The following is a 25,780-nucleotide window of genomic DNA, read 5'->3' as shown; positions in this document are numbered from 1 at the left end:
AGGCCTTTTTATATGTGGAATACCACTTTATACCATTTTTGTAAAGGATTCATGGTATCACAGGCAGACACTCAAATATATCAAAAACTGTTGTTGTTTCTTCATCTTTAGTTGGACAGTTAATAACTGTTTCATACAAAAAGGGTCTGTAATTTTATTTCACTCTCCTTTAGCTTTACTAACCCGAGCACACCTCATAAGTATGTTCACTATACAGTGCCACAAAACTCCAAGTGGGCGGAAAAAGCAGACCGGGTGTATCTTTTTCCCCACAAAGCTGATGCTTGTGTCTGGGGCAGATGTTTTGGAATGAAAGGCTTCTGATTAGTTAGAGCCTTCTGGGCCACAGAAAAAGAAGAACTTGTCAGTTTTGTTGTTGTTAAATGAATAGAAAATAAACAAGAATTTTGTTCTGTTGTTTGATCTTCCAATAGTTATAGTGGCCAAGGCTGTAAGTGCACACTTGAGCCAAATATTTGAACCAGCTCTCTGTTGACCTGGGTGGAAGTTGCATTCAGATGAGTCCCTCAGGTGGAAGATTCTAGTCTTGTCCTCCTAAGTAGGGTTACTATCTTAGAAGAAACCATACTCACCAGGAATTACAATGGAAAAGAGAACAAGATTTGCAATCACAAGCCCTGAGTATAAGTCTTGATTCGGCCACTTTGTAACAATATAGGTTAAACAGGTCACTTCACTTCTCAGTTACGTTCTTCTCATTTGCCTAAAGCAAGGTTGTTCAATGGAACTTCCCACGATGGAAGTGTTCTAAACTGCACTGTCTCATATGATAGCTGTGAGGGTGTTGAGCACTTGAAATGTGCCGAGGGCAACTGAATTTTTAATTTTTATTCGTCCAGCTCTGGAACAGTTATCTCTGAGGATTGTTTTGAAAATAAAAAAGAGATAAATTCTGTACAAAAGTAATCTTGATTACCTGAAAAGGCTTATGGTGTCTACCAAAAGACCCTACCACTAAGTATTTTGTGGGGCCTCCTGGATTCCATCTACTTAAGAAACTTAACTGGGCCACATCTGCACTCCAGACCCTGGGGTGGGAGTTGGAAGGGAAACTGCCCAGAAATGCTTGCAATTTCTAAAAGCATGGGCAGTAATAATGAAAAGAGAATGAGCATTCTAGCACACTTCTTTCCTTGACCAGCCTTCCTGTGCAGTGGGTAATTTTCATGGCTGTCCACAATGAAAAGGCACATAATTAATATATGTGGAATTACGAGAAACTTCATTGATGTGCCACCATTTTAAACATAAATGGAACACTGAGCTTTACAATATTAAAAAAATAAATGTTGTCCATGTTTGATAAACTTAAAACAAACTTCAAAGGATAAAAAAGACTTTATTTATAAGTAAATACCAAATCACCTTTATCAGGGGCAGCAAATAGACTCTTACGATAGACTAAGACATACTTTTTATTACTAATTTTTTAATGCAGTTAGCTAAAATTATAGAATTTAGCTGTTTATCAAATGCAAACAGATTCTGTGATTACAACTGATTCCTGTAGTTATTGTGCTCCAACAACATCCACTTACATAGTACTTGAAACCTCCTTGAGTCTACAGCATCCACTTACATAGTACAACATCCACTTACTTTAATGTCAAACAACATTGTCATTTACAAAAAGGCTTTTTTGAAAGAAAGAAAGAAAGAAAGAAAGAAAGAAAGGAAGGAAGGAAGGAAGGAAGGAAGGAAGGAAGAAAGAAAGAAAAGGAAAGAAAGAAAGAAAGAAAAAGAAAGAAAGAAAGAAAGAAAGAAAGAAAGAAAGAAAGAAAGAAAGAAAGAAAGAAAGAAAGAAAGAAAGGCTGTGATTTATAGATGCAGTTTTTATTCTTGTCTGGGTTAAAGCACAGTTTGAATTGTGGGTTGAAAATACTGTGAAACCTGACATCGAGTTGAACTTTGTTCGGTTTTATGGTGTCACCCAACCACTTTATGAAATTGAAGTCACCACTGGTCATTTATGTAGACTATTCCTCACTGGAAATTTTAGTATTTAATTCTTTTTCCTAATGGGTACATTTTTTATGACTTCTTTTGGGTTTGAGTTAATTTTGCATAATGAATGAAAGCAGTTGACCATTAAACTTTCCATCCATCTATACCCACATGTAGTTTTAGACTCTGATAGTTTTAAAAGGTTCCATTTTTATTCTAAAAATGGTATTGTACAGTTTATTGGGGGAAAGTATTTCTATTTACCTAGGTAATAATTTCAAATGACATTTTAATGTCTTTTTTACTGGGTCATATCTTTGGTATATAAATTTTTATTTGGTCTTAAAATCCTTATAAATTATTTAATTATTATTCCCAGGCACTCTTTATTAAAGTAACTACTTTTCATAATTTTGAATTTACATGCCCAAGTTTTTAACATTTATCATTCTGGACTCAAACTTCTAATAAAATAGGGGGCTCGCATGTGGAGCTTTGACCTCAGAACTAGAGAGATTTCTTGTGCAAGTCTCTTAGAAAAGCTAAACATCTCTATAAGCAATTTTCGTCTGAAGAAGTTAAAAGAGTTTTTGTAAAATGTGGTGGGAGGGATAAAAAGCCATGAAAGAGCTCAAACTATCTTCCAGATGTTTTTATCTCAACCTACCTTCTAACTTCCTTTGCACCAAGCAGAGAGAAATCTTTGTGATAGAATCCCTGTATAGTTAGTATGTTGGTAAAGGTTCTCCACAGAAACACAACCATAAAGTGTGTGTGTGTGTGTGTGTGTGTGTGTGTGTGTGTGTGTGTGTGTGAGAGAGAGAGAGAGAGAGAGAGAGAGAGAGAGAGAGAGAGAGAGAGAAGTATGGTAGCTGACAAGTTCTAAGATCTTGGAGGTGAGTTGTCAAGCTGAGGTCTCAAGAGAGGGTATACTGTATTCCTAGTTCAAAGACCAGCAGGCTTGAGACCCAGGAAAAGCCAATGTTTCACTTCATGTCCAAAGGCTGAAAAAACAACAACACGAGTATCCAAGCTCAAAGTCAGTATGGCAGGAGGAATTCTCTCTTACCCCAGGAGGGTCAGCCCTTTTTGCTCTATTCAGGCTTTTAGGTGATTGGATGAGGCCCACCCAAAGTAGGAAGACCAATCTGCTTTACTCAGCCTAACAATTCAAATATTAATCTGATCTGGAAACTTCCTCCTAGACACCTACAATAACATTTGACCCAATATCTGGACACCTTGTGATCCAGTCAAGTTGATGTCATAGGAAGACTATCAACCATCATAGGAAGAAATTCCATATGAAGATGTATTTTCTAATCTTTGTGTATTCTTAAGGAAGACTCGACCAATCCAAGGTTACAGATCTAGATCATACAAGGTTAGAGGATTCAGTAGTACCTCCTTTATTTTTCAGATCTCTCCATTTTAACTAGGAGAGAACTCAGCATCCTACTTTATGTTTTGACTTTTGTCAAATTCAGGAAAAACTAAGGATAATAACCTGCAAGCAAACCTTTCATTTGCTCAATCAACAAACCTCAGTCAAACAGAACTGTGGTAGGACAAAAAGACGAGGGAGACGAGTCTCTGCCACTCGCAGGCTCAGAGCATGTTTCCCCCGTGTTGAAATTCCCTCCTTGTATATATCATCAGTAGGCTTTCGAATGTTATTTTAAACAGAAGCTTTAACAAGAGGCTAAACTTCCTTTTATTTTTTATTCTTTAATTTTGTAATTTGATTTTGTAATTTATTTTTTTTAGCAACAGAGCCCTTCCCCCCAACCCCCAAACAAACTGTACACAGAATTCCCATATAAATCAAAGAGATTCACTTGGAGCTGATTGTTCTAGTGGGGGTTGAGTGAGGAAACAGGCCTGATGCCTGTCCACTTACTTGGCTTCTCTTTTGTTCAACATCCTCCCTTTGGCCCTCTGCCATAACACTCCCAGGGCTATAAAAAACAAAGTTTTAAACCATTTATCTATTTAATATTCTTGCCATGCTTTATGCATTATATATAAAAAAAAACTTTACAGCAGCTTTGGCTATTTATTTTCCAGTTCCCCTATGCCTCATTTTGTGTTCAATTATGTCTCTTTATTCTTCATAGGGTTGTTTTTTAATTTCATTTTTCCTTTATGTTATTCAATTGTATGTGTCTAAAACATTATATATATAACTTACTATTTTGCTGAAGAGGAGAAGCATATATTTTGAAATATTTAAACAAGGTAAGACAAAACAAACCATCTAAATAAAAAGTGTGCCTTTACCTACAACCTTGGACTTCTCCAATTAGAATTGTGGTTCTTGGGCTATGGGTTTTGGAGGTTCTGTCAGGGGACCAATTCATAGTCCCACTTAACTAGAAGTTATGATTGACTCCACATGTGATCTGGTTACCACACATTCCTCATTACAATGGTCCAGCAAAGACAGTAAGAGATACTATTCTTACCATCATAAGGAAAGAAGGCTGCTGTTTCACAACCTGAGAAAAAAAATGTCTGGAACTCAGAGGTGCCCCATGCTCAGATATGAGTGGGCAATTGCAGCAACTGGGATTCCATATGAGCAAGACAACTAAGGGCCTAATCCCTTTTGATTAAAGTCTGAGAGACCTCACAAGGCAGCAACCCAGACCAGCTGAAATGCCAGTGACATATGAAGAAAATCTGGAATGAATGGTAGAGGAGATTGGTGATTAATATTATTAATTAGGCCCCAAGGATCAGCTGGAGTATTAGATATTGTAGCTTGGTTCTTTGCCTCTCCTTAAATCTTGGGAATAGCAACTAGTATGACCTTGAAGAATTGTACTTGAACTTCTCTTTCGGGAGGTATGAGGAATGTTGTGTTATATGCTTTCTGGGTATCAGAAAATGATGCAAGTGCATTGGAGTTGTGCAAGGTGATGCCCATCCTGGGCCCAGTTTATGTGCTTTCCTATAGTGGCTCAACCCTAATATGTCTTCACTTTTTGACCACTCATTCAGTGGAGATCCCCATATATTGTTACTGTTGTCACTTAATTTCCTAACTCCATCAGCTGTATCAGCCTCCCTGAAGATTACGACCAGACATTAGCATGCCTCCCATGGCATCTACATGGAAAGATCCAGAGTGGCTCTGGCACCTGTGTCATATTAGACCAGAACCAGGAAAGTTCTGTCTCCACCGGGATATTGCTTCCCCAGTGGCTACCCAAAGGAGATAGATTACACAACTGACATGCAAAGGAGTTAATATTCCACAGGCTGAATCTTTACCAGTGAAATATAGAAGGTAAGGAAGTGGCATATAAATGTCTCTTCCCCCATCTAACAAGCTGTTCCAAGGTGCGAAGGTGCCATATGACTTCTCTAGAGTTGTTACACATGACCTAGCAACCGGTCTTGTTTTCTTGTGAAGTTCTGCCCAGCTCAGGACATACCACCTTATGTCTGCTGCTGCTTTTTTCCTACAACACTTTTCTTCTTACCTCCCTCATGCTCCCCTGGGGTTGGATCTCACTATTAAACTCCAAAGTTTCTGTTCACCAAGTAGAAAATTAAAATATAATATAAACTCTATCCTTCCTGATTGAAAAATTTTCTGATTTTGGTACACCTAATTATCTTCTATTTTTATGTATATTAATGTATTAATCTAATGAATTTCTTTATTTTTTTAAACTTATAGCTACTTTCTTTCTCTGCCTCACTTTATTTTACAACTTGTTCATTACTCCACTCTGTTTATGATACTGTTATTCTGTAGTTCCCTTATTTTTGACTGTTTTTAATGCAAAGGTACCTTATGTTGGTTATATGTCTTTTTCAGAATGTGTGCCATTGCAATGCCATTTCTTAGAACAAAAAAGTTGTGAATGCCAGATTTCTCTATGTATTCCTGTGTATAAATTTTGACATAGTGGAAGAGTGTAGTAAAAGTTAAACAAATCTTTATGGACTAATCCCAGCATATTTTAAGTCATTCCCCACAGATCACTAAACTTTTCTGGCTATACTTCCAGACTTCTCTTAGGCAAGGAGATGTATGCCATGTCAGGATCCCACACCTTAGTAAGAGTCTTTGCTATCTCCCTCTCTTTACTCTCTAATCACCTCCTTTTAATTACTATTTCTGATAATTATTCAGAGGCAACATAAATTTTAAACCTACTAGTATTAAACATCTATTATTATTAAGCAGACATACCTAACTAATATTTCTATCATAAGCGTATATTGGAACTACAGCCTAAAAGCTTACAAATTAAATTGATATATTATACTAGCTATCATCCTTTGATTTGACCTAATTGCCCAAGTTTTTCTAAACTTGGATATCTCCAGTTTGGGGGATTATTTGTTTGCTTTGGTGGTTGTTGTTGCTTGTCTTGAATTTAAATAGCCTGGTATTTGCGTGTACACAGAGAACTTGACTCCCCAATTCTTCAACCTTCCCTCCTACCCCATCTTTGGTCATGAACTTTCTTTACTCTCACTGTCTATTGATTAATTACTTCTTCTCCCACAAATGTGTGATGACAGCTAATCTGTGGGACAGTTGAGAATGAGATGATTGTTCAAAAAGTTATAAAGACCTCAAATGAAAGATATAGCAAAACTACATTGCATCCCATTGAAACAAAACAAAGGCAGCTACAAACATTTGGAACCAAGTCACATTTTTGCACACCATCCATTACTCTTGCATTTAACAGGATGTTAAAGATTCTACATCTTCTGAATTTATTAGCTTGGTATTTAGCATGTTGCACAGCCAAAATAGCAAAGAAGGTTCATTATTGCTGGTTAAATTAGCCTCATGAAAATGTTGTTGGTAAAAGGTTACAGAAATGAATAAGAGATTTAACCAAGCAGCATATTAAAACCATTTATCATTATAATTTGAAAAGGCATTCTGATTATTTGAATTAACTTGGATAAAGGGTAGAGAATTAGATAAAAGTTAATAATTAAAACCTAAATGGCATGATTAGCTTTTTCTTTTGATAAAGAAGGGGCAAAACATATGCAACATTTACTTAAATTGCCCTCATGGGAGAAACTGAGACCAATAAAATCATACCTGATCATACTATTTATTGGCTTTAAAAAATTATATCTCTATTATATATAAACTAGGGGCCCGGTGCACAAAAATTTGTGCACTGGGGAGGGGGTTCCCTCAGCCCAGCTTGCCCCCTATCACATACTGGGAGCCCTAGGGGATGTCCTACTACCTGCTCCCTGCTCCCCTTGGGGAGCGGGACTAAGCCACAGTCTGGCCTCCCTTTGTGGGAGTCGACCAGGCTGATCAGGGGAAGGCACCAGCCCCATCACCGCACTGTTGCAGCCACTGCCAGTCACCACAGCCACCAAGGTGTTTTCATCAACACGGACTCCAGTCCCTTTACCATGAAAAAATAACAACTTTCTTTAGGCATTTTCAAGAAGTGTCTTTCATAGGATATGACATTTCTTTCTTTCTTTATCCTCACCTGGGGATATGTTTCCATTGATTTTTAGAGAATGTGGAAGAGAAAGGGAAAGACAGAGAGAAACATCAAAGTGAGAGGAACACTTTGATTGGTTGCCTCCTGCATGAGCCCTGACCTGGGCCAGAGCCAGGAGGAACCTGCAACCTAGGTACATGCCCTTGGTCAGAATTGAACCCAGAATCTGCGTTGGGCAGGCCGAGGCATTATCCACTGAGCCAAACTGGCTAGGACAGGATATGACATTTCTTAACCCTCCAGCAGCAGACCTTCCTTTTTTTCTCCAGGAGTGTGGTAAAAAAAACCCTAGATCACTTTTTGGACTCTTATTACCCAAGTTACTAAGAATATTACCAGTGGCATACAGGGAGCTTAACCAATCAGCAGTCAGAAAAGGTGTTTCCTCTGTAGTTCACACCAATTGCTGGTTTGGCCCCTGCCCAGGCCTAACGCCTCTGGCGAGTCATTAGCCCTGGGCCAGGGCACCCCCAGCTCCCAGCCGCCGTGGCCATCAAGGATCGCTGGCTGGCTGCGCCCCGGTTCCGGCCGCCACCACCATCAAGGATCACTGGCTGGCTCCTCCCCGGCCCAAGCCTAAAGCCTCTGGCCGAGGCATTAGGCTTGGACCGGGGCACCCCCCGCTCCCCGCCACCGCAGCCATCAACGATCCCTAGCTGGCTCCTCCCTGACCCAGGCCTAAAGCCTCAGGCCGAGATTTTAGGCCTGGGCCGGGGCACCCCCAGCTCCCCGCTGCCACCGCCGCCATCTACGATCGCTGGCTGGCTCCACCCTGGTTCCCCGCCTCCGCTGCCATCAACCATCGCTGGCTCAACTATCGCTGGCTGGCTCCTCCCTTACCCAGGCCTAAAGCCTCAGTCTGTGGCTTGGAGCCGACATATGCAAATTAGCCGCCATCTTGGCTGGCGATTAATTTGCATATCTCGCTGATTAGCCAATGGGAAGGGTAGCGGTCGTACGGCTAATTACCATGTTTCTCTTTTATTAGATAGGAAGGAGGATTAGATTACCTGAATAGCTTATGTTTCCTTCGAACATAGTGTGATTATCCTTCTCACTTTATTTCATTTTGGATGGTCAAAGCCTAGAATTTAGCATTTTTCTGTTGAGGTTTTTTTAACTGAATGGCCTCTATGTATATTAGATAGTCTTTGCCATCTTTGTGAAAATTTTTTAAAAATATATATTTTTATTCATTTCAGAGAGGAAGGGAGAGGGAGTTAGAAACATCAATGATAAAAGAGAATCATTGATCGGCTGCCTCTTGCAACCCCCCTCACCCCCCTAGCACTGGGGATTGAGCCCACAACTGGAGCATGTGTCCTGGCAGGGAATTGAACCATGATTTTCTGGTTCATAGGTCGACACTCAACTGGCCAGGCTTTGTGAAATTTTTATCAGTAAATTAACCTGCACTTTTTTCTCTTTGATATGTTTAATGTTTGTGTGACCTAAATTATTCATATCTTTCTTTGTATTAAAATGATTATTTCCCCCCTAAAAAGCACATAGAGCTTTCTCAAAATGAGTGGTGAATCAATTTTTTATGGGTTTAACAACCCTAATTAAGCAGTTTGTGTCTATGGACTTACATAAAAATGTTGTCCCATTTCCCATTCTTAACAGGAACCAGGAGCTAAAAGAACTTGGTGAACTCTCTCCTCACTGGGACAATCTACGGAAAAATGTCCTTACTCACTGTGATCAAATGGTGAATATGTACCAAGACATTCTGACAGAACTCAGCAAGGAAACAGGTGTGAAAGTAATAACTACATATTCAACCTGTGCTGCATTTCATATGTTATGTGAAAACAATAATAAACATTATTATGGACATAGAACAGCCAATATTTTTTAAAGCATCTTATAATTCTAATACTTCCAAATTGACGTGAAAAATAACAAAGAAAAAAATGCACTATTTTACCTCACGGTATTATTCTAAAGGTAATTGAGAGTTTAAAAAAATTTAAATATCTGAGAAGAAAAGCAAATCATACAGTTATATTTTCTTCCTGAAGTTTTTGTAACAGTTCTTTATGTCAAATTTATTTTTCAGCAAATATACACGCACATGTCCTCATTATTTACTTACTAGTAATATTAAATTTCTTTTCACCTAGGGTCCTCTTTCAAATCAAGCAGCAGCAAAGGAGAGAAAACATTAGAATTTGTTCCAATAAATCTACACCTGCAGAGGATGCACGTACACAGCCCTCACCTGAAAGGTAGTGTATAGTATTCTTTTCAAAATAGGCAACTGTGTTAGGGTGTTTCTTTAAAAATCTCCACTATTGGCAGACTTTACAATTTAAGCATTTATATAAAGATAAAGATGAAACAGTTGAAGCTGATAATAACCCTGAATATTATAAAAGGCACTATTATTTTTTGTTGTTGCTATGTTTCTGAGGACTACTTTATCAATGTAGCACCTGAACTGAGTTGCAGGTGAATATGCAAAATGAATATTAGCTTCTTTAAGTAGTGTCAATGACTCCTAATAGCTGCCAATTGTGCTACTGCTTGGATTAAAAAAAAAAAGAAAAGAAAAAGGCAAAACAAGACTTGTTCATTGTATACTATTTATCTTGAGAAACCAAAGCCCAAAGTTGGACTCAAGCTGTTTCTCTGTCTTGGCGGTGACTGTCCTTTTAACCAAGAATTTGGCAAATGAAAGAACTGAAATAAAAATTAGATGGATTGGCCCAAGGCTTTTAGGAACTTTTGATTACTGAGTGTCTGTCAGCAGTTTGAACATAACATATAATGGTTTTAAAAATCATCAAAACCAGAATATCAACAAGTAATAAAGAAGCTAAAGTACTTAAATGCTATGTGATAACCAACATGATTTTTTTTTCTAAAGAGGCCTTTATGATATAGTAAAAAGTTTATATATTTTGTAGTGGAATGGAATAGAATTGCAGCTTCACTAGTTTCTATTAAATTTGTTATTTCTAATCTTTCTAATCTGTGTTTTTCTCTTCCAAATGAAGTGAATTAGAGTATGTAAAACACCCAGAATGAACGATAAGAGTTTTCCATGAGATATGTGGCCTTTGCCATCACTGGGACAAAGTGGATCTGTCAGCTTTATCATGGCTGTTAAAGTGATCAGTAAAGAGACAATAAAATCTAAGGAGGTAGCCAGATGTAGAGGAAAGATGATTTAGAGAGGCAGAGGCATTTTGGAAACATCATCAAATGCAAGACTTGATGACTGATAGGATGAAGAAATGGGAGAGAAGGATGATCTGGGGTACAGCCTTGGGTGGATGATAGAAGTATCACCAAACCAGGTAGTTTTTCGGGGCAAAATCGATAGAAGCTTGTATTTAAATATGCATTCAAATATTTGGTGATGATCCTTAAAATACTTCCGCCAAACAAAGAGAAATTATTATCTAAGTGGCCTTTTACATCATCTTTATTTATTGAAAATGACAGAATCATTTACATTATGCTGTCTTTTGCCAAGATACTATCTGAAAAATAGACTAGAGTGAGCTAGGATGAATGCAATGCCTCTAGTTTCTGTTTCTCCAATTTAACACGAAGAAACTAGAAACTAAACGAGAGAAATTTAGAAAAGCAAGTAAAATTTCTTTTAATTAGTTTGGTTTGGGAAATGTACCAGTGTCCTAGATCTGCCATAGCAGAGCACCATAAATTGGTTGGCTTAAACAGCAGAATTTTATTGTCTCACTGTCTTGAAGCCAGAAATCCGAAATCAAGGTGCTGGCAGAGCCAAGCTCCCTCTGGAACCTGAGGGGAATCCTTTCTTGCCTCATCCTAACTCCTTTTTGTTTTCCTGGTAATCTTTGGTTTCCTTTGGTTTGCTGATGCATCACACTGATCCTCCATCTTCACATCGTGTTCTCCTCTATGTCCTTCTCTGTGTCCAAATTTCCCCTTTAAGGATTCATTTCCTCCAGTCATATTAGATTAGGGCTCATCCTCAGAACCTGATTTCCACTTGATTAATCTGTAAAGACCGTATTTCCAAATAAGGTTGGATTCTAAGATATCTTTCTTGTGGGGCACAATTTACCCATAACAGGATATATGAAGGAATTTTTTATATGTGATAAAAAAAATCAAGCAGTGGAGAGAAAAGCAAGATTTTGATGTTAGAACTAGGATACAACTCATAAACTAGAGGATTTTTGTCATAGTAGTTTTCAGAAAGACTGGTTCCTCCCTTTAAATAACTTAAGGAGAAAATGTAGGAAAGAACAAGTTTTCCTACAGCCAAGAATTAATGTGAAGGTACTGAAATCTATTGCATAATGTATTATATTATATTAGTACTAGAGGCCCGGTGCATGAAATTCGTGCACGGGGTGGTGGGGTCCCTCAGCCCGGCCTGCACCTTCTCCAATCTGGGACCCCTTGGGGGATGTCCAACTGCCTCTTGCAATCCAGGACCCCTGGCTCCTAACCGCCTGCCTGCCTGCCTGCCTGCCTGATCACCCCTAACCGCCTGCCTGCCTGCCTGCCTGATCACCCCTAACCCCTCTGCCTGCCTGCCTGATCTTCCCTAACTGCCTGCCTGATCGCCCCTAACTGTTCTCCTGCTGGCCTGATCACACTAACCACTCTGCCTTGGCCCCGCACCCAGGACCCAGGCTTCCTTTCTCTGGCCAGCTGCAGTCACCTGGGCTTCCCTCCCTCAGGACCAGGGGTGGGCAGCTTTGCCCAGGCCGCAGCCTCAGGAACTGGTGCCCAGGACCACGGGCGGGTGGCCGGCTTCAGCTTCTTTTCTCCCGGGCTGCAGCCGCAGGCACTGGCACCCAGGACTGCGGGCGAGTGGCTTTGCCCGGCCTGGCTTTGTCAGGAAGGATGTCTGGAAGACGTCCAGTCTAATTAGCATATTACACTTTTATTAGTATAGATGTATATTGCATGTATAAAATATGTATAACATTAAATATTTGTTTTAAAATATTTATTTTTTATAAGTTTAAAAGTTATTTGAGGTTGGTCTTCAAATAAAGTAGGTGCTTTACAGACTAGATCACCAACTATATGTTATAGTAGAAATTGAAAATGACTGAATTTTTAGGGACTTACAATTTCTTTGACTGTAATCAAGTTAATAACCACTCTAAGCTTTGCTTTACTTACTTGCAAAATAAAAATTAAAAGGTGTAGATGGTAGTCAATCAAATTTCCTATTTACTTATGTAACATGTATTTAGCAGATTTTGAATTGCAGTTAAATTTATTTAAGATCCATGGTTACTGATTTAAATGTTTGGCTGAATTACAGACAACATTTTGTAAGGTAATGATGCAAGTAAGATTGGCCAAGCCTTGGTATTTCACTGGTGAGTTATTGAATGTAGACTACATTCATTTTCCTTCTTACCATTAGTAAATTGCATCGATTCACCTTTGATTAATATGCCTGCTATATTTGGAGAGGCAGCTTTACAAACAATAGCAGGCAGATTTACCAAATCTGAGGCTAATGTCTAGCTCTTGAAACAAGTAACTGAGCAGAACTAATGATGTCATGTCTCATACTGACAAGTGAAATAACCTCCATTTAACTTCTGGTGCCCCCAGACCCATTAAGTTAAATTTTCATCCTTATTCATTATTGAAATTAAATGCAAGAGAGTACCCACCACAATAGAGATCTTATAGAGCAGTGACAATAATAACAAAAACAGTACCCTGAAATTAAGAATACCATTTTCCACTCTGATATATCTCAGTAAATTTTATCTTATTGGAAAATCAGTTGTGAATAGTATCACATCTGGATTCTTGTGATATTATAATATTATATGTTTAAGTTATTTTATCTACTATCTATATATGTAAAAGCCTAAGTGACCAAATGACTGTTTGACAGGTCACTATGATGCTCACTGACCACCAGGGCAGTAGACACTCAATGCAGAAGCTACCCCCTGGTGGTCAGTGTGATCCCACAGTGGGAGCGCCACTAAGCCGACTAACGGGCACCAGACGCTGGGCTCACAGCTGGCAAGCACAGCCTTGGTGGCATGAGCCTCTCCCCACTCCATGGCAGTGCGCTACCGTGCGGCGACGACAGCAGGCCCAGCAGGACCGGGAGGAGCGGGAGCAGCGCGGTGCCCACCTGCCGCGCTCCCTGGCCCCTGCTGCTTTGTGCACTACTACATTCCTTGGGGGATGTTGGACTGCTGGTTTCGGCCCAATCTCCGCAGGCCCTGAAACCGGCAGTCTGCATCCCCCAGGAGTCCCAGATTATGAGAGGGCGCAGGCCAGGTTGAGGGACCCTACTGGTGCACGAATCCATATATATATGAATATATATATATATATTCATCCATGAATTCGTACACATTGAAAGGAAATTAATTAGAAGAAATATTTTAGAGGCCAGGGAAGGACTGCAGGAGATTGGCTCCAGGGTGTGTCCAGCTTGTCTCACCCAGTTCCGACTGGGGCCGATCAGGGTCTTCTTGCCCAGTCCTGATTGGGGCCAATTGGGGCTGGCTAGCCGGGAAGGGACTGTGGTAGGTTGGCCAGCCAGGGAGGGACCACAGGAGGGCTCCAGAGCATGTCCAGCCATCTCACCCAGTCCCGATTGGTCGGAACCCAGCAGCAAGCTAACCTACTAGTAAAAGCATCTGCTCCCTGGTGGTCAGTGCAGATCATAGAGACTGGTCGAATGGTTGACTGAACAGTCGGACACCTAGCATATTAGCCTTTTATGTATATAGATCATATTATAGTACATAGGAAAGAGAAAGAAAGAGAGAGAGAGAGAGAGAGAGAGAGAGAGAGAGAGAGAGAGAGAAGGGAGGGAGGAAGGAAGGAAGGAAGGAAGGAAGGAAGGAAGGAAGGAAGGAAGGAAGGAAGGAAGGAAGGGAGGGAGGGAGGGAGAGAGGGAGGGAGGGAGGAAGGAAGGAAGGAAGGAAGGAAGGAAGGAAGGAAGGGAGGGAGAAAAAGAAGGATGGAAGAAAAGGAAGGGTGGAAGAAAGAAAGAGGAAAGGGAAAAATAGTAAAAGAACTTACTATATGATATCATAAAGCTGTAGTTGGAGTTAGGTACAATGTCACCCGCATTTCTGTGTAACTATGGATGAATCAGTTGACCTCTTTGCCTCTTAAACTTCCAATCACTGAAGCTGGAACAAATAAGAGGAGCTGTCAGAGCTCCCTGATTTCTGCATTTCAAGAGTTTGGGTGTATCACCTCATCAATGAAGCATAATTACCTTTAGACATGTTTCATGATGATGCCAAATTTCTTGGACTACTTTGAAAGAGATTATCCTCAAAAATCCCTGTGGTCTTGTGAATCATGTCAAAGTCATTTGTGGGCCATTTTGAAGTCAGGGATTATGCTTAAATTGTTCCTTGAAATGAGATCAGCATATCTACATTTTTTATTAGCACTATTTTTATAGTTGTAGGAATTTTAAAGAGATCTTCTGGGGAAAATAGACTTATTATCTCATTTCTATTATTAAATGGCGTTTAAAAGGCTATGAAGCAGCCCTATTATTAAATTTCAAGTCAACCTAGTGTCTTTAGCTTGATGAGACGCAACTTGAATTTCACTTTTCTATTATAATGTGTACTATACCATTTTCACAAAGCCAGGGACCATTTTTGAGGTATAAAAATATTAGTAGATGAAATACACATTATATTTTATAAGAAAGGAAAAAGGACCTTTAACTTTTTTGCTTAAATTTTCTGTAAAATAAAATGCCCACCTACATTTTTATAGTTGTCTCTTAGTACAAAAAATCAGAAAGTTTTTATTATGCACAGTTAAGGGCTATTTATGTCACAAAATTACTTAATTTAAAGAGCAGGATAAAATGGGTAAATTTTTTAAATGAGACAAATATTTCTGATCAGATTGTTATCTTAGAATTTTATTTTTATTGCCTTTTTTTATATCTGTTCTCCCTTAAAGGAAATCAATCAATTGAAGTTAATACTAACTACATTCAAAGGAGTGCATCTGCTCTGGCCAAGAATGAACATGGTACTTTAAGTGTATATCATTCTTCATTAACTAAACTGAGATGAGACCAGGAAGTAAATCCCATGGTGTACTTAGATCTGTCTGCTAATTTTGTAGTAATGAATGGCAAGTAAAATTCAAGGATGAAGGAGCCAAAATAGATAACTGTTTCAATACAGTGATAACTGATAGTTATCAAATAACAATTGCAAAATATTAAGACTTCCTGGAGCCTTGTATTGACTTATAGAAGTACCTTACATAGTTTGGAGATTGACCCCTCATCAGATAAATGGTTTGCAAATATTTTCTCTTGTTCTCCTGTTCTCTATGTTGCTTTTTTACATTATTGTTTCCTTAGAAATTTTTTTAACCCTCACCCAAGGATATATTTTTGTTTTTATGAGAAAGAGGGAGAGAAAGAGAGAGAGAGAGGGAGAGAGGGAGAGAGAGAGAGAGAGAGAGAGAGAGAGAGAGAGAGAGAGAGAGAGAAATATCGATGTGAGAGAGAAACATTGATCTGTTGCTTCCCATACATGCCCCTGCTGATGATCAAACCCGTAACCTAGATATGTGCCCTGACTCAGATCTGAACACTCAACCTTTTGGTGTACTCGATGACACTCCAACCAACTGAGCAGCCTAGTCAGGGCCAGCAGAAGCTTTTCAGTTTGATGTAGTCCCACTTGTTTAGTTTTGTTTTTGTTACTTGTGCTTTTAGTGTAATATCTATGAAACAATTTTACAGACCAATATTATGAAATGTCCCTAAGTTTTTTTCTAGTAATGTTATAATTTTAGTTCTTATGTTTAAGTCTTTAATCCTTTTGAGTGATTTGTGTGCATGAAGGGTCTAATTTCAATCTTTTCCATGTAGGTAATCTTAAGCTCTCCTTGTTCTTTTAGTATTGAATGTGTTTCAGGGAGGGATATATGGTTATCTTCTTCCCCTGGAGATATGTATGTTCCAGATTTCAATTTTTTTTTCTGGATAGTGTATTCAAACCACTTATTCTTCGATTAAGAATAGTAATTCCCTGTGTAATCTAAAGACAAATTAGATAAACAATTCATCCTCAAAATATTTGTTTGTTTATTGACAATTATTCAGCATCTACAACATGCACACATTTGAATGTTCTCCTAATCTTTGAAATATATGAGAAGAATTGAAGCCTGTGTTTTGGGCAGAGTGACTGAATGGCCACCAACACAGGAGAAGCAATCTGCACTGTGGATGCAAGGAGGCTAAGATTGAAGAGGCAGTAATAATCCTGACATGAACTGAGGAAGGTTAGAATTAAAATAAAGAGAGTTCACAGTGATAAAAGAGAATAAAATTTGGGGAGCAGAGTTGTTGAAACTGATCAGATAAAATGATGAGGGAAAGAAAGCAACTGATCTTGAGAGCTTGAGAATTTTAGTTTGGAATGTTTAAAGGAATGTGTTGTCTATACTTGTTATAGGAAACCAGGGAGAAAGGGCAGGTTGAAAGAGTTAGAACAAGTTAAGATTAATAGCTGGCTGACATTCAGAGATGTTCCTAAGGCCGGTAGGAATAGGATTATTTAGTGGGGTGAGCTCATGACCATTTAAGAAAGCTGTGACCCCTTTCCAGGAAGTAAAACAGATGCACTTACAAAAATGTATATATGGTCACGGATACCTGGAACCTTTTTCTTAGGCCTGGTTTAAAGTCCCCTAGGAAATTTTTTTTAATTACACAGAAGTCTAATATTCTGTTATTTTAAGATAAGCTGACTTCTACTTTATTGGCGACTTTTTAAAAGGGCAACAGATTATCACTCCAGCAATCTATTAAATGATTGTTCAATATTTGCTTTATTGATGGGTTAGTTTGTATTCAGTTCTTTCGTGACCTTGAGTTTTGAAGACATTTATTATTAAGAAAGATATTACTGGTGCATTTAGATTGAACCACTTTGGAAAAGTTATGGTGTTTACCTGAAGCTAATAAAATAATGTATGTTTTCCCTGTAAATGAGATCTGAAAAACAGTCAATGTGTCAATACCAAAATCAACATGAAAAGGATCTACTATGAAATTAGGTTTCTCAGATAAAATGTAGTTTAACAAGAGGGCATTCACTCTGTCTTCTCTCTGATGGGGATACTTTTCATTATAATATATGGCATGTTTTAAGGCCATAAACTTAATATGTATGAAACCTGATGGCTTTCAAGATCAAGGGATTGAGTTTCAATTTAAATGTATGGTTATTTTGCAAAAAAACAAAAAACAAAAAAAAACCCACAAAATATCTTGCTGGAAAATAGATCAGGAGACATTTTGTGTATTCTTCTTTCACCTGAGGAAATTGCAAAAGCTTGCATTAAAATTGTATAAGATTTTGTATACACAGGCAGAAACTACTCTATATAGATTTTTAAAAAATGCACTGGTACTGTTCTGGCTTTGAACCAAAATGCTTCTTTTCTCTGTAAATTTCGGTGGAAAGATTCATTATTGTTGAATTTCAATATGATTGCTAATTAAATGATGCAAAACTCAATAAAATAAAATACACAAAAGACCAATTAGCATGTTATCTCAGTAAGTATACAGACGAATGAGAGAACATACTGTTCTACACAGTAGCGTGTAATTAAGATGTAGTCATAAATCAAGGATATATTATAACTTGTATAGGTGCACAGGTGGCTTTTAGAAAGATAAATTAGCTCCTCTTGCCCCCTTGAGATGCAAGTTCATAGTGATTCCTGCAAAATTAAACAGAATAATGTCTCAGACTTCCGACATTGTGTATGCTTCAGTACAAACAGCATGCTGGAGAGAAATGTTTGCAAAGTGTTCATCTCCTTGTCCATTCCCGTTCCAGATGCTCTCTATGATGTTATCACCGTGGGAGCCCCAGCTGCCCATTTTCAGGGATTTAAGAATGGTGGTCTTCGGAAACTACTCCACAGATTTGAAATGGAAAGAAGAAAGTAAGTGATGACAAGATGCATTAATGGTTATCTCCCCTTTGGAGAAGTTTATATATACATTTATAATAAAGGAACTTGGTCCATCACAATGAATAGTTCTTGTATCGCAACGTATTTAATAACTTAAAGATGTTGAACTTCTAAAAAAATACTCGAACAGAAATGAAATTAGAATAAATTAAGTGCCTGAGTGTGTTGCTTATTGAGTAGTGCTGTGCTGGCAGAAAATTTTTGTGGAAACAAAGCTACTAAAACAAGAGAGTATTCTAGTATCAACTATTGCTCATTCAGTGGAAATATGTTCAGGTAGAGATTTAGCTAAAAGCATCGTCTTATGTAATTGAAAAGCCAGACATTTAAAGGAGATCAGGAGGCCTAATTTATGACTCTCACCCTATTGGTGATTTCCACTGTGGTCCAAGGCAAGGCATATGAACTGCCCTGCCATTTAATTATGCCATTTGAAAAAGAGACATGGTACAGAACTCTTATCAGTTACTTGATGAGATTGAAAGAGAAAACATTCATTTCTTAGAGAAAAAGCATGACACAAAACCTAAAGTATTATTTCTATTACTTATAACTAAAGGCCCCACACATGGATTCATGCACTGGTGGGGTCCCTCGGCCTGGCCTGTGGGGACCGGGCCGAAACCAGCTCTCTGACATCCTCCGAGGGGTCCCAGAGTTTCTTATAATATCCTGTGATTATGATTGCACTTAAGTAAACCATAAAAAGTTTTGTCCAGATGTGAATGGAAACTTTTCTTTTTAAGTAGTTACTCTTCTTAGATTAAGAACCCGAATTTTGAAAGTTACGGGGAAATAGTATTCTGTTGTCATAGTTGGTTTAGTAGTAATATTAGAAAATCTACCTGAGTGGCAAAATCACCCTCTTTAAATTTTAAAGTTTTGTCACATTTATAATATACATAACACATGTATTATTAGGTGTCCAATGTTCAGGCAAACGCATTAAAAATAACTTCGAATTGTATAACTGATATACTATTATATAAATATAAAAGCTAATGAGGCACATATATTTTTCTTTCTTGTTTTAATGAAATTGACTTTGATTCAATACTAGTACAATTAACTCAGCTATAGCCCTTACTGAGATTTCACCAGGTTTTTTTGTTTTTGGTGAGGAGAGTATATAGTTCTATGAAACTGTATCACAGGTGTAGATTAGAGTAATCATCACAAAGAACTGTTCCATGACCACAAAGAAACTCCTTCTGGTATCCCTTCTGCTGCAAAAAAATAGTTCTGTTGCCTTATGATTGTAACAGAGGGGAAGTCAGAGTTGCAACCAGGGGCTCTGAGGGGAGAGGCACCTCCCGTTTAATTCATGGGGGTTGGAAGTTGGTTCATTCACAGAATCCATGGGGAAAGGGATGCTGTCTCTTTGCTAAAAAGGGAATGGGAGTAGAATATAGGTTTCTGCCCGTGGTTTCTCACTGACCCTCTCCCTCTGCTGTACCATCTTCAAATAGGGAGAGACACTGCTATTTTTATTATGTGCTCTTCATCCCTCGAATAGGCAAGTGTATTTAAAAGTTTTATTTTTGTTGGGCTACCCTTTTACTAGTCCTTTGGTTTTTCTTGGCTTCTATTTTTTAGTTGGCATTGTGCTGCATTGAGGGCTTGTCTAACACCCCAGTTGGGATATATAGTAGGCAAGAAAAAAAACCATAGAATTCACTGTCATTGTCATATCATTCCCTAGATCCTGGGGCTCCCAGCCAATCTTCCTTCTTTGCTCTTAGAGTCTTCTGATAAATGACTTACGTGTTGTGACTCGAGTATGTTTTGTGATTAGCAGGAGAAGGAAAATAGATTGTGTGTACTCCATCTTGTCTGGAACTGGGCAGCTCTATCTTGAGAATTCACTTAATTTATTTGTTTTTCTCAATCCAATTTTAAAGTGCCTGACACAATTAAAAAACGGAAAACTGTCCCCAGGGCACAAAGACTCTAGCTCAGGGGTTCTCAACCTGTGGGTCGCGACCCCTTTGGCGGTTGAACGACCCTTTCACAGGGGTCGCCTAAGATCATCCTGCATATCAGATATTTACATTACGATTCATAACAGTAGTAACATTACAGTTATGAAGTAGCAACGAAAATAATTTTATGGTTGGATCACAACATGAGGAACTGTATTTAAAGGGCCAGAAGGCTGAGAACCACTGCTCTAGCTGAATGAGTAGAGCATCAGTATGTGAAGCATGGAACCTCACCATAGAGTTTCATGTAATACCGCTGTGTGCTACTGGCAAAGGCAAATGTTGAGTTGTGTGGTTAGATTCTGAATAATATATCTTGTTTTAAATATCCTCATGGATATCTGAATTCTTCAGTATTCTTCACTTTTCACCAGGATATTTATATACATACAAACTCACATGCAGCTGTAGGATTAAACTTAAGATAAAAGTTATAAGTATACCCAATACTTTAAACATTGACTTGCTTTAGGGCTTTTAAATATGTGTTATATGTTCTATTGCTTTATTGATAACTTTATTGATAAATACAGTGAAATTTTTTAAAAAGTAAAAAAATAACATGGTGTAGATCTTAAAAGTACTCTCATTTGGGCAGTAGAAAGGGACAAATGTGGCTTGCTAAGGCAATATATAAATGAGTCCAGTATCAGCCTGACCATCATGGTAAGAGCTGGCCTGAGCAAAGATGTTATGCCTAAAGTGATATCACACTATGAAAATTATTTTTCTGAGGGTTTTCTCACCCACAATATTGGCATCTGTTCATCACAAGGAATAATGGAGATATCAACGTGACTATGAAATCAGTAACTTGGACCTATACATGTAGAAATGAAGAAAATCACGTTAAGTGAAGGACATTTTCTTTACCTCATTTTCCTTTTGCTACCTCCCCCCAAAAATAGCCAAGTCTTTTAGGCCAGTTTTTTAGGGGGAATACCACAGCCATTGTATATCTTCACCTTTATCTATTTTCTTCTCTGCTAAGCCAATGAAATATTGTCTCCTCAGTACAGTAATTTCTGGTCCTTAGTGATCTATTGTTTGATGAATTCATTGACCACATAATGAAAAGGATTTTAGCATCAGGAAGCCTTACTTACTTGTAGTAATCATATAATGTAATTCAGATTATATAAAAATGTATTTTAAAAGCTTTAAGATAATTAATTAGGCAGATTGATCTTTTTTTAAAGCACAAATATAAAATTACATACTCCTCAGCTCAGAACCCTTCATGGAATCCAGTTGCATCCACTGGGCATTCAAAAAGCCTCTGTGAACTCACCCCACTGGCTTCCTACCTTCATCACCCTCTTCTCCCTATAATTGCTTCTTAAATGCTATGAAACAATTTCTTTAATGGAATTCACACTTGCCCACTTCTTCCCTTTTCCTCATTCTGTTCTCTTTCACTAGAAATTCTTCTGTTCTCATCTCCACACTGTTTACATTACTTTCTGTCAAAATCATGCACTACACATGGTCGATCCTAAGATTTTTACCTTCTTTATTACGTCCTCCTGATTTCTCAAGTTGATTTGACTCTCTGTCCTAATATTTTATTTCTGTTATAACCTTACTCGGTCACAGTTATGGTATATCAGGTTTGCCCTTGTTTGATATTTCCCATAACACTTTGGGACTTTGGGATATGTTTAGGTAAGAGATGATGTTCTCTTGAACTATGGGTCTTCTGGAGTGCTACACAGAGTACTTAGCGTAGATCAAATGCAATGGGCATTGGAATTCACCTTATAAATGAGATATAGTCTCTGATTTAAGTGCTGAAAACTCCAGCCCTGGCCAGTTTGCTCAGTAGTTAGAGCATGGGCCCTCCGACCAAAGGATCTCAGGTTCTATTCCCAGTCAAGGGCAAGTACTTCAGTTGCAGGTTCAATCCTTTGCCCCAATTAGGCCATGAGTGGGAGGCAACCAGTCGATATGTCTCTCACATCAATGTTTCTCTCTCCTTTCTCTCTCCCCCTTGCCTCCCTTCCACTCTCTCTAAAAAAATCAATGGAAAAAATCCTCCCTCCCCCAGTGAGGATTAAAGAAATAAAGTGCTGAAAACTCCCGTGAGTAATAAAATTTCACAAATATTCATGATACAATATGATAAATAGAGACAGCAGGGATTCTCAACCTTGGCTGCACATTAGAATCACCTTTGGAGATTTAAAAACATTTTATGTATGCCAGGATATTGCCCGAGACAAATGAAGTGCAAGTCCTGGGAATGGAGCCCAGGCATTGGTATGTTTTAAAAGCTTCCCAGGTGGGTCTAATGTATAGCCATGGTTGAGAACCACTGTTATAGATGTAAGTGAATAGTTCTGGGAGAGGACATATGAAGGACATGGAGAATAGAAAGAGGAATAGTGACACAGATGAGTTGAACTTGAAAAATGTATGAATACTCAATTGGTATGTATCAGGAACAAAGAAAATCTACACAAGGGAATATTTGCTGAAATGAAGAAAAGTATTACAATTTGCTTACTAGAAGTTTTTGTTTAAAAAATCCCAAACTCATTAAAAAGTTGCAAAACAGAATGAAAGATGGGAGTAAAGCTATAAGAATTTTGATCTTGGAAAATTTGGACCTGAGTAGCATCCAAACAAATAAAAAATCCAGTACATGTTAGAGATTTTCATGCTATAAACATGAGATTTTTCTAGGAGAGTGAAAATGCTAATTCTCAGTATATTTTATTTAAAGACCAGATCTTTGTAACCTATGTCTTCAACGATCACATCAAATATCTATATGTTCCTGGAAGCAGCGGTTTACCTATGACACTATTTGAAAGCTTGTGGAGTTTTTCTTCAAAATATGAATGAATTCTTTACCTCCAGTATTATTTTAGAGAAAGGTAAAAATTACCACAACACTTGTTTTGCCTGTTTTGATAATTTCTAATTTCAGCAAGAACTTCAATTCAGCCAGAATTTTCACAGCGCAGGTTCATGACCCAAAAGCATAGCTCTTTCATTAAAAGACTCCTCATGAAAACCAAGAGCCTTTGTAAAGAAAAAAGGGGGGGAAAAGCCAGTGAAGGACAGTTAACTTCTTCTTGAGATTATTAATTCCCTGTGATCTGCCAGTTCATTTGGAATGGACTCAGAACTAACTCCCTGCAAAGGATCCCAATGTCCGTCACATGCCTGCCTTGAATATGTATCCTGGTTTGTCCGCCTACCCCCATCTGTTCCAGATGACCATAATCAACATTTACTACCCCACAATTTCAAATGGAAGAGGAAAAAATAATCGTTTGGAAAAGTCATAAGGAAAACAAACTAAAATTTCACTAATAGAAATTAGTATTAGAGTCTATACTAGAATTTGGGGGAAATTTCTGAAGGAAAGTGAAGCAGTGATACAAAGAGTTAAGCAAATCAGCCTTACCTTGTATGAGAACAATAGGGACCTAATCGCATGGCAAAAATTCTGAGGAACATTTTTCTTACTATTGTAAGGAGAAATAAATAGATGTTTCCTCATTCTCTATTACAGACTAGAAGCCCAGTGCACGAAATTCGTGCATGGAGGGTGCGGGGGGGGGGGGTGTCCCTCAGCCCAGCCTGCTGCACCCTCTCCAATCTGGGACCCCTTGGGGGATGTCTGACTGCCAGTTTAGGCCTGATCCCGCAGGCAGTTGGACATCCCTCTCACAATCCGGGACTGCTGGCTCCTAATGGCTCGCCTGCCTGCCTGCCTCATTGCCCCTAACCACTCCCCTGCTAGGCTGATTGACGCTTAACTGCTCCCCTGCCAGCCTGATGGCCCCCATCTGCCCTCCCCTCCTGGCCTGTTCGCCTCCAACTGCCATCCCCTGCCGGCCTGATCACCCACAACTGCCCTCCCCTGCTGGCCATCTTGTGACAACCATCTTGTGATGACCTGAGGGAGGCCATCTTGTGGCAGCCATCTTGTGACCACATTGTGCAAGGGCATGACACCCCCTAGGGTTTTATTATATAGGATAGGACACTCTTTGATAAAAGGGGAAATACTGCATCAGGGAGCTCTCTGTTGCTTAAGGTGCAGCCAGCATTCAGTAAATCAGAAATGAGAGAACTGGATGCAAAGCTTTTAGAATATATTCTTCTGATAGAATCACTAACCACTGCTCAATTTGGAGGCAAGAAAACAAATGAACGTTTTTTTGTTAGTAGTTTAGAGCTGAGACATCTAAGCTGTTGAAGAGTTTTGCAACGCTTCCCTTTTTATACTCTCTCCAGTAACATGAGCAGTTACACAAACATTTCTTTGAAAACTCTTCACTTTCATGCTTAAGACTGAAAGTTCTTTGCTTTTATGAAAGGGAATGAGTGATTCAAATCAATTTAATAAAAGCAATACAACTGAATCCATAATTTGCTTTAGGAAGCCAATAATTTTTTCCTCCTTTGAAACTTTCTCTGACTCTAGTCTGATTCTTTCTTAGAAATCTGGCAGAGTATTTATTCTGAGATCATGTCATATGTTTAAGTAGAAATATTTTTAGTTTTAAATTATGTACTTTTTATTAATACTTTCTTTTGAAAATTTTCCAATTTTGCTAATATGTTTATTGGAAAATGTAGAAAAGTCCAAAAAAAGAGATTTACAATCACCCATAATCTTTAACAATGCAGTTACTGGGGTGTCTGGGTGTGAGCGGTCTCTTCTAGTTTGTTTTTCCACCTATGACCTATGTTTTTACTTTTTTCTGTTGTAAATTCAAAATTTCCAAATGGCTTAAAATGACTAATTCTTCAAAATATACAGGGTTGGGCAAAAATTTGTTTACAGTTGTTCCTATGGAAAATAATACAGTAATTAATAAATAATAACATAAGAATAAACTCTGTGTTTTGCGTATTCACAAATATAAAGTACTTTTTCCCCACTCTGTATAAATGCTCTCCCTCTAAAAACATCTGTGTTTGTGGGTTGTGTACACCAAAACTTGTCCATAAAAATATTAGATTACAGCTACAATTCATGTCCCATTCACTTTCAAATAAATTTTCTTTCCTTTAAAAAAAAACAACACTTTATATCACCAAAAATAAGTGTTTCACAGGCCCCATGGAAATAAGAATAAGTATGAATAAAATCCTAGCCATCCCTTTTTTCTTTTGAACTGTGTCCAGGGGCAGACAATATGTCATTTTTACAGAGATGGAAATTTAAATCTGTGTGTAAATTACAATTTGATTCCCGGGGGTTTATTCTTTTCTTTCTGGGAGCCAATTCCTCCTCAGCCACTCTTAGCTCTCAGTTTCGTTCATATTGGAGCAAATGCACTCCTAGGTCTGAAAATACTGTGTACTAGGCTGGTATTC

At 38.3% G+C, this 25,780-nt stretch overlaps 1 protein-coding gene across 1 annotated transcript in view; it reads left to right on the top strand.

Annotated features, from left to right (window-relative positions):
* The window catches only part of INPP4B (inositol polyphosphate-4-phosphatase type II B), a 496,781-nt gene that overhangs the window by 368,934 nt on the left and 102,067 nt on the right, over positions 1 to 25,780 (top strand). Inside the window, exons 14-16 of the mRNA XM_023754658.1 lie at positions 9,102 to 9,232; positions 9,602 to 9,706; positions 18,320 to 18,428. Of these exons, the coding sequence (XP_023610426.1) occupies positions 9,102 to 9,232; positions 9,602 to 9,706; positions 18,320 to 18,428 (345 nt within the window). The remainder of the gene's footprint in view (positions 1 to 9,101; positions 9,233 to 9,601; positions 9,707 to 18,319; positions 18,429 to 25,780) is intronic.

Source organism: Myotis lucifugus, unplaced genomic scaffold, assembly GCF_000147115.1.
Source record: "Myotis lucifugus unplaced genomic scaffold, Myoluc2.0 scaffold_1, whole genome shotgun sequence".
Classification (NCBI taxonomy): Eukaryota; Metazoa; Chordata; class Mammalia; order Chiroptera; family Vespertilionidae; genus Myotis; species Myotis lucifugus.
The sequence above is the reverse complement of the archived record's forward strand: the minus strand, read 5'-3'. Positions and strand labels throughout refer to the sequence as shown.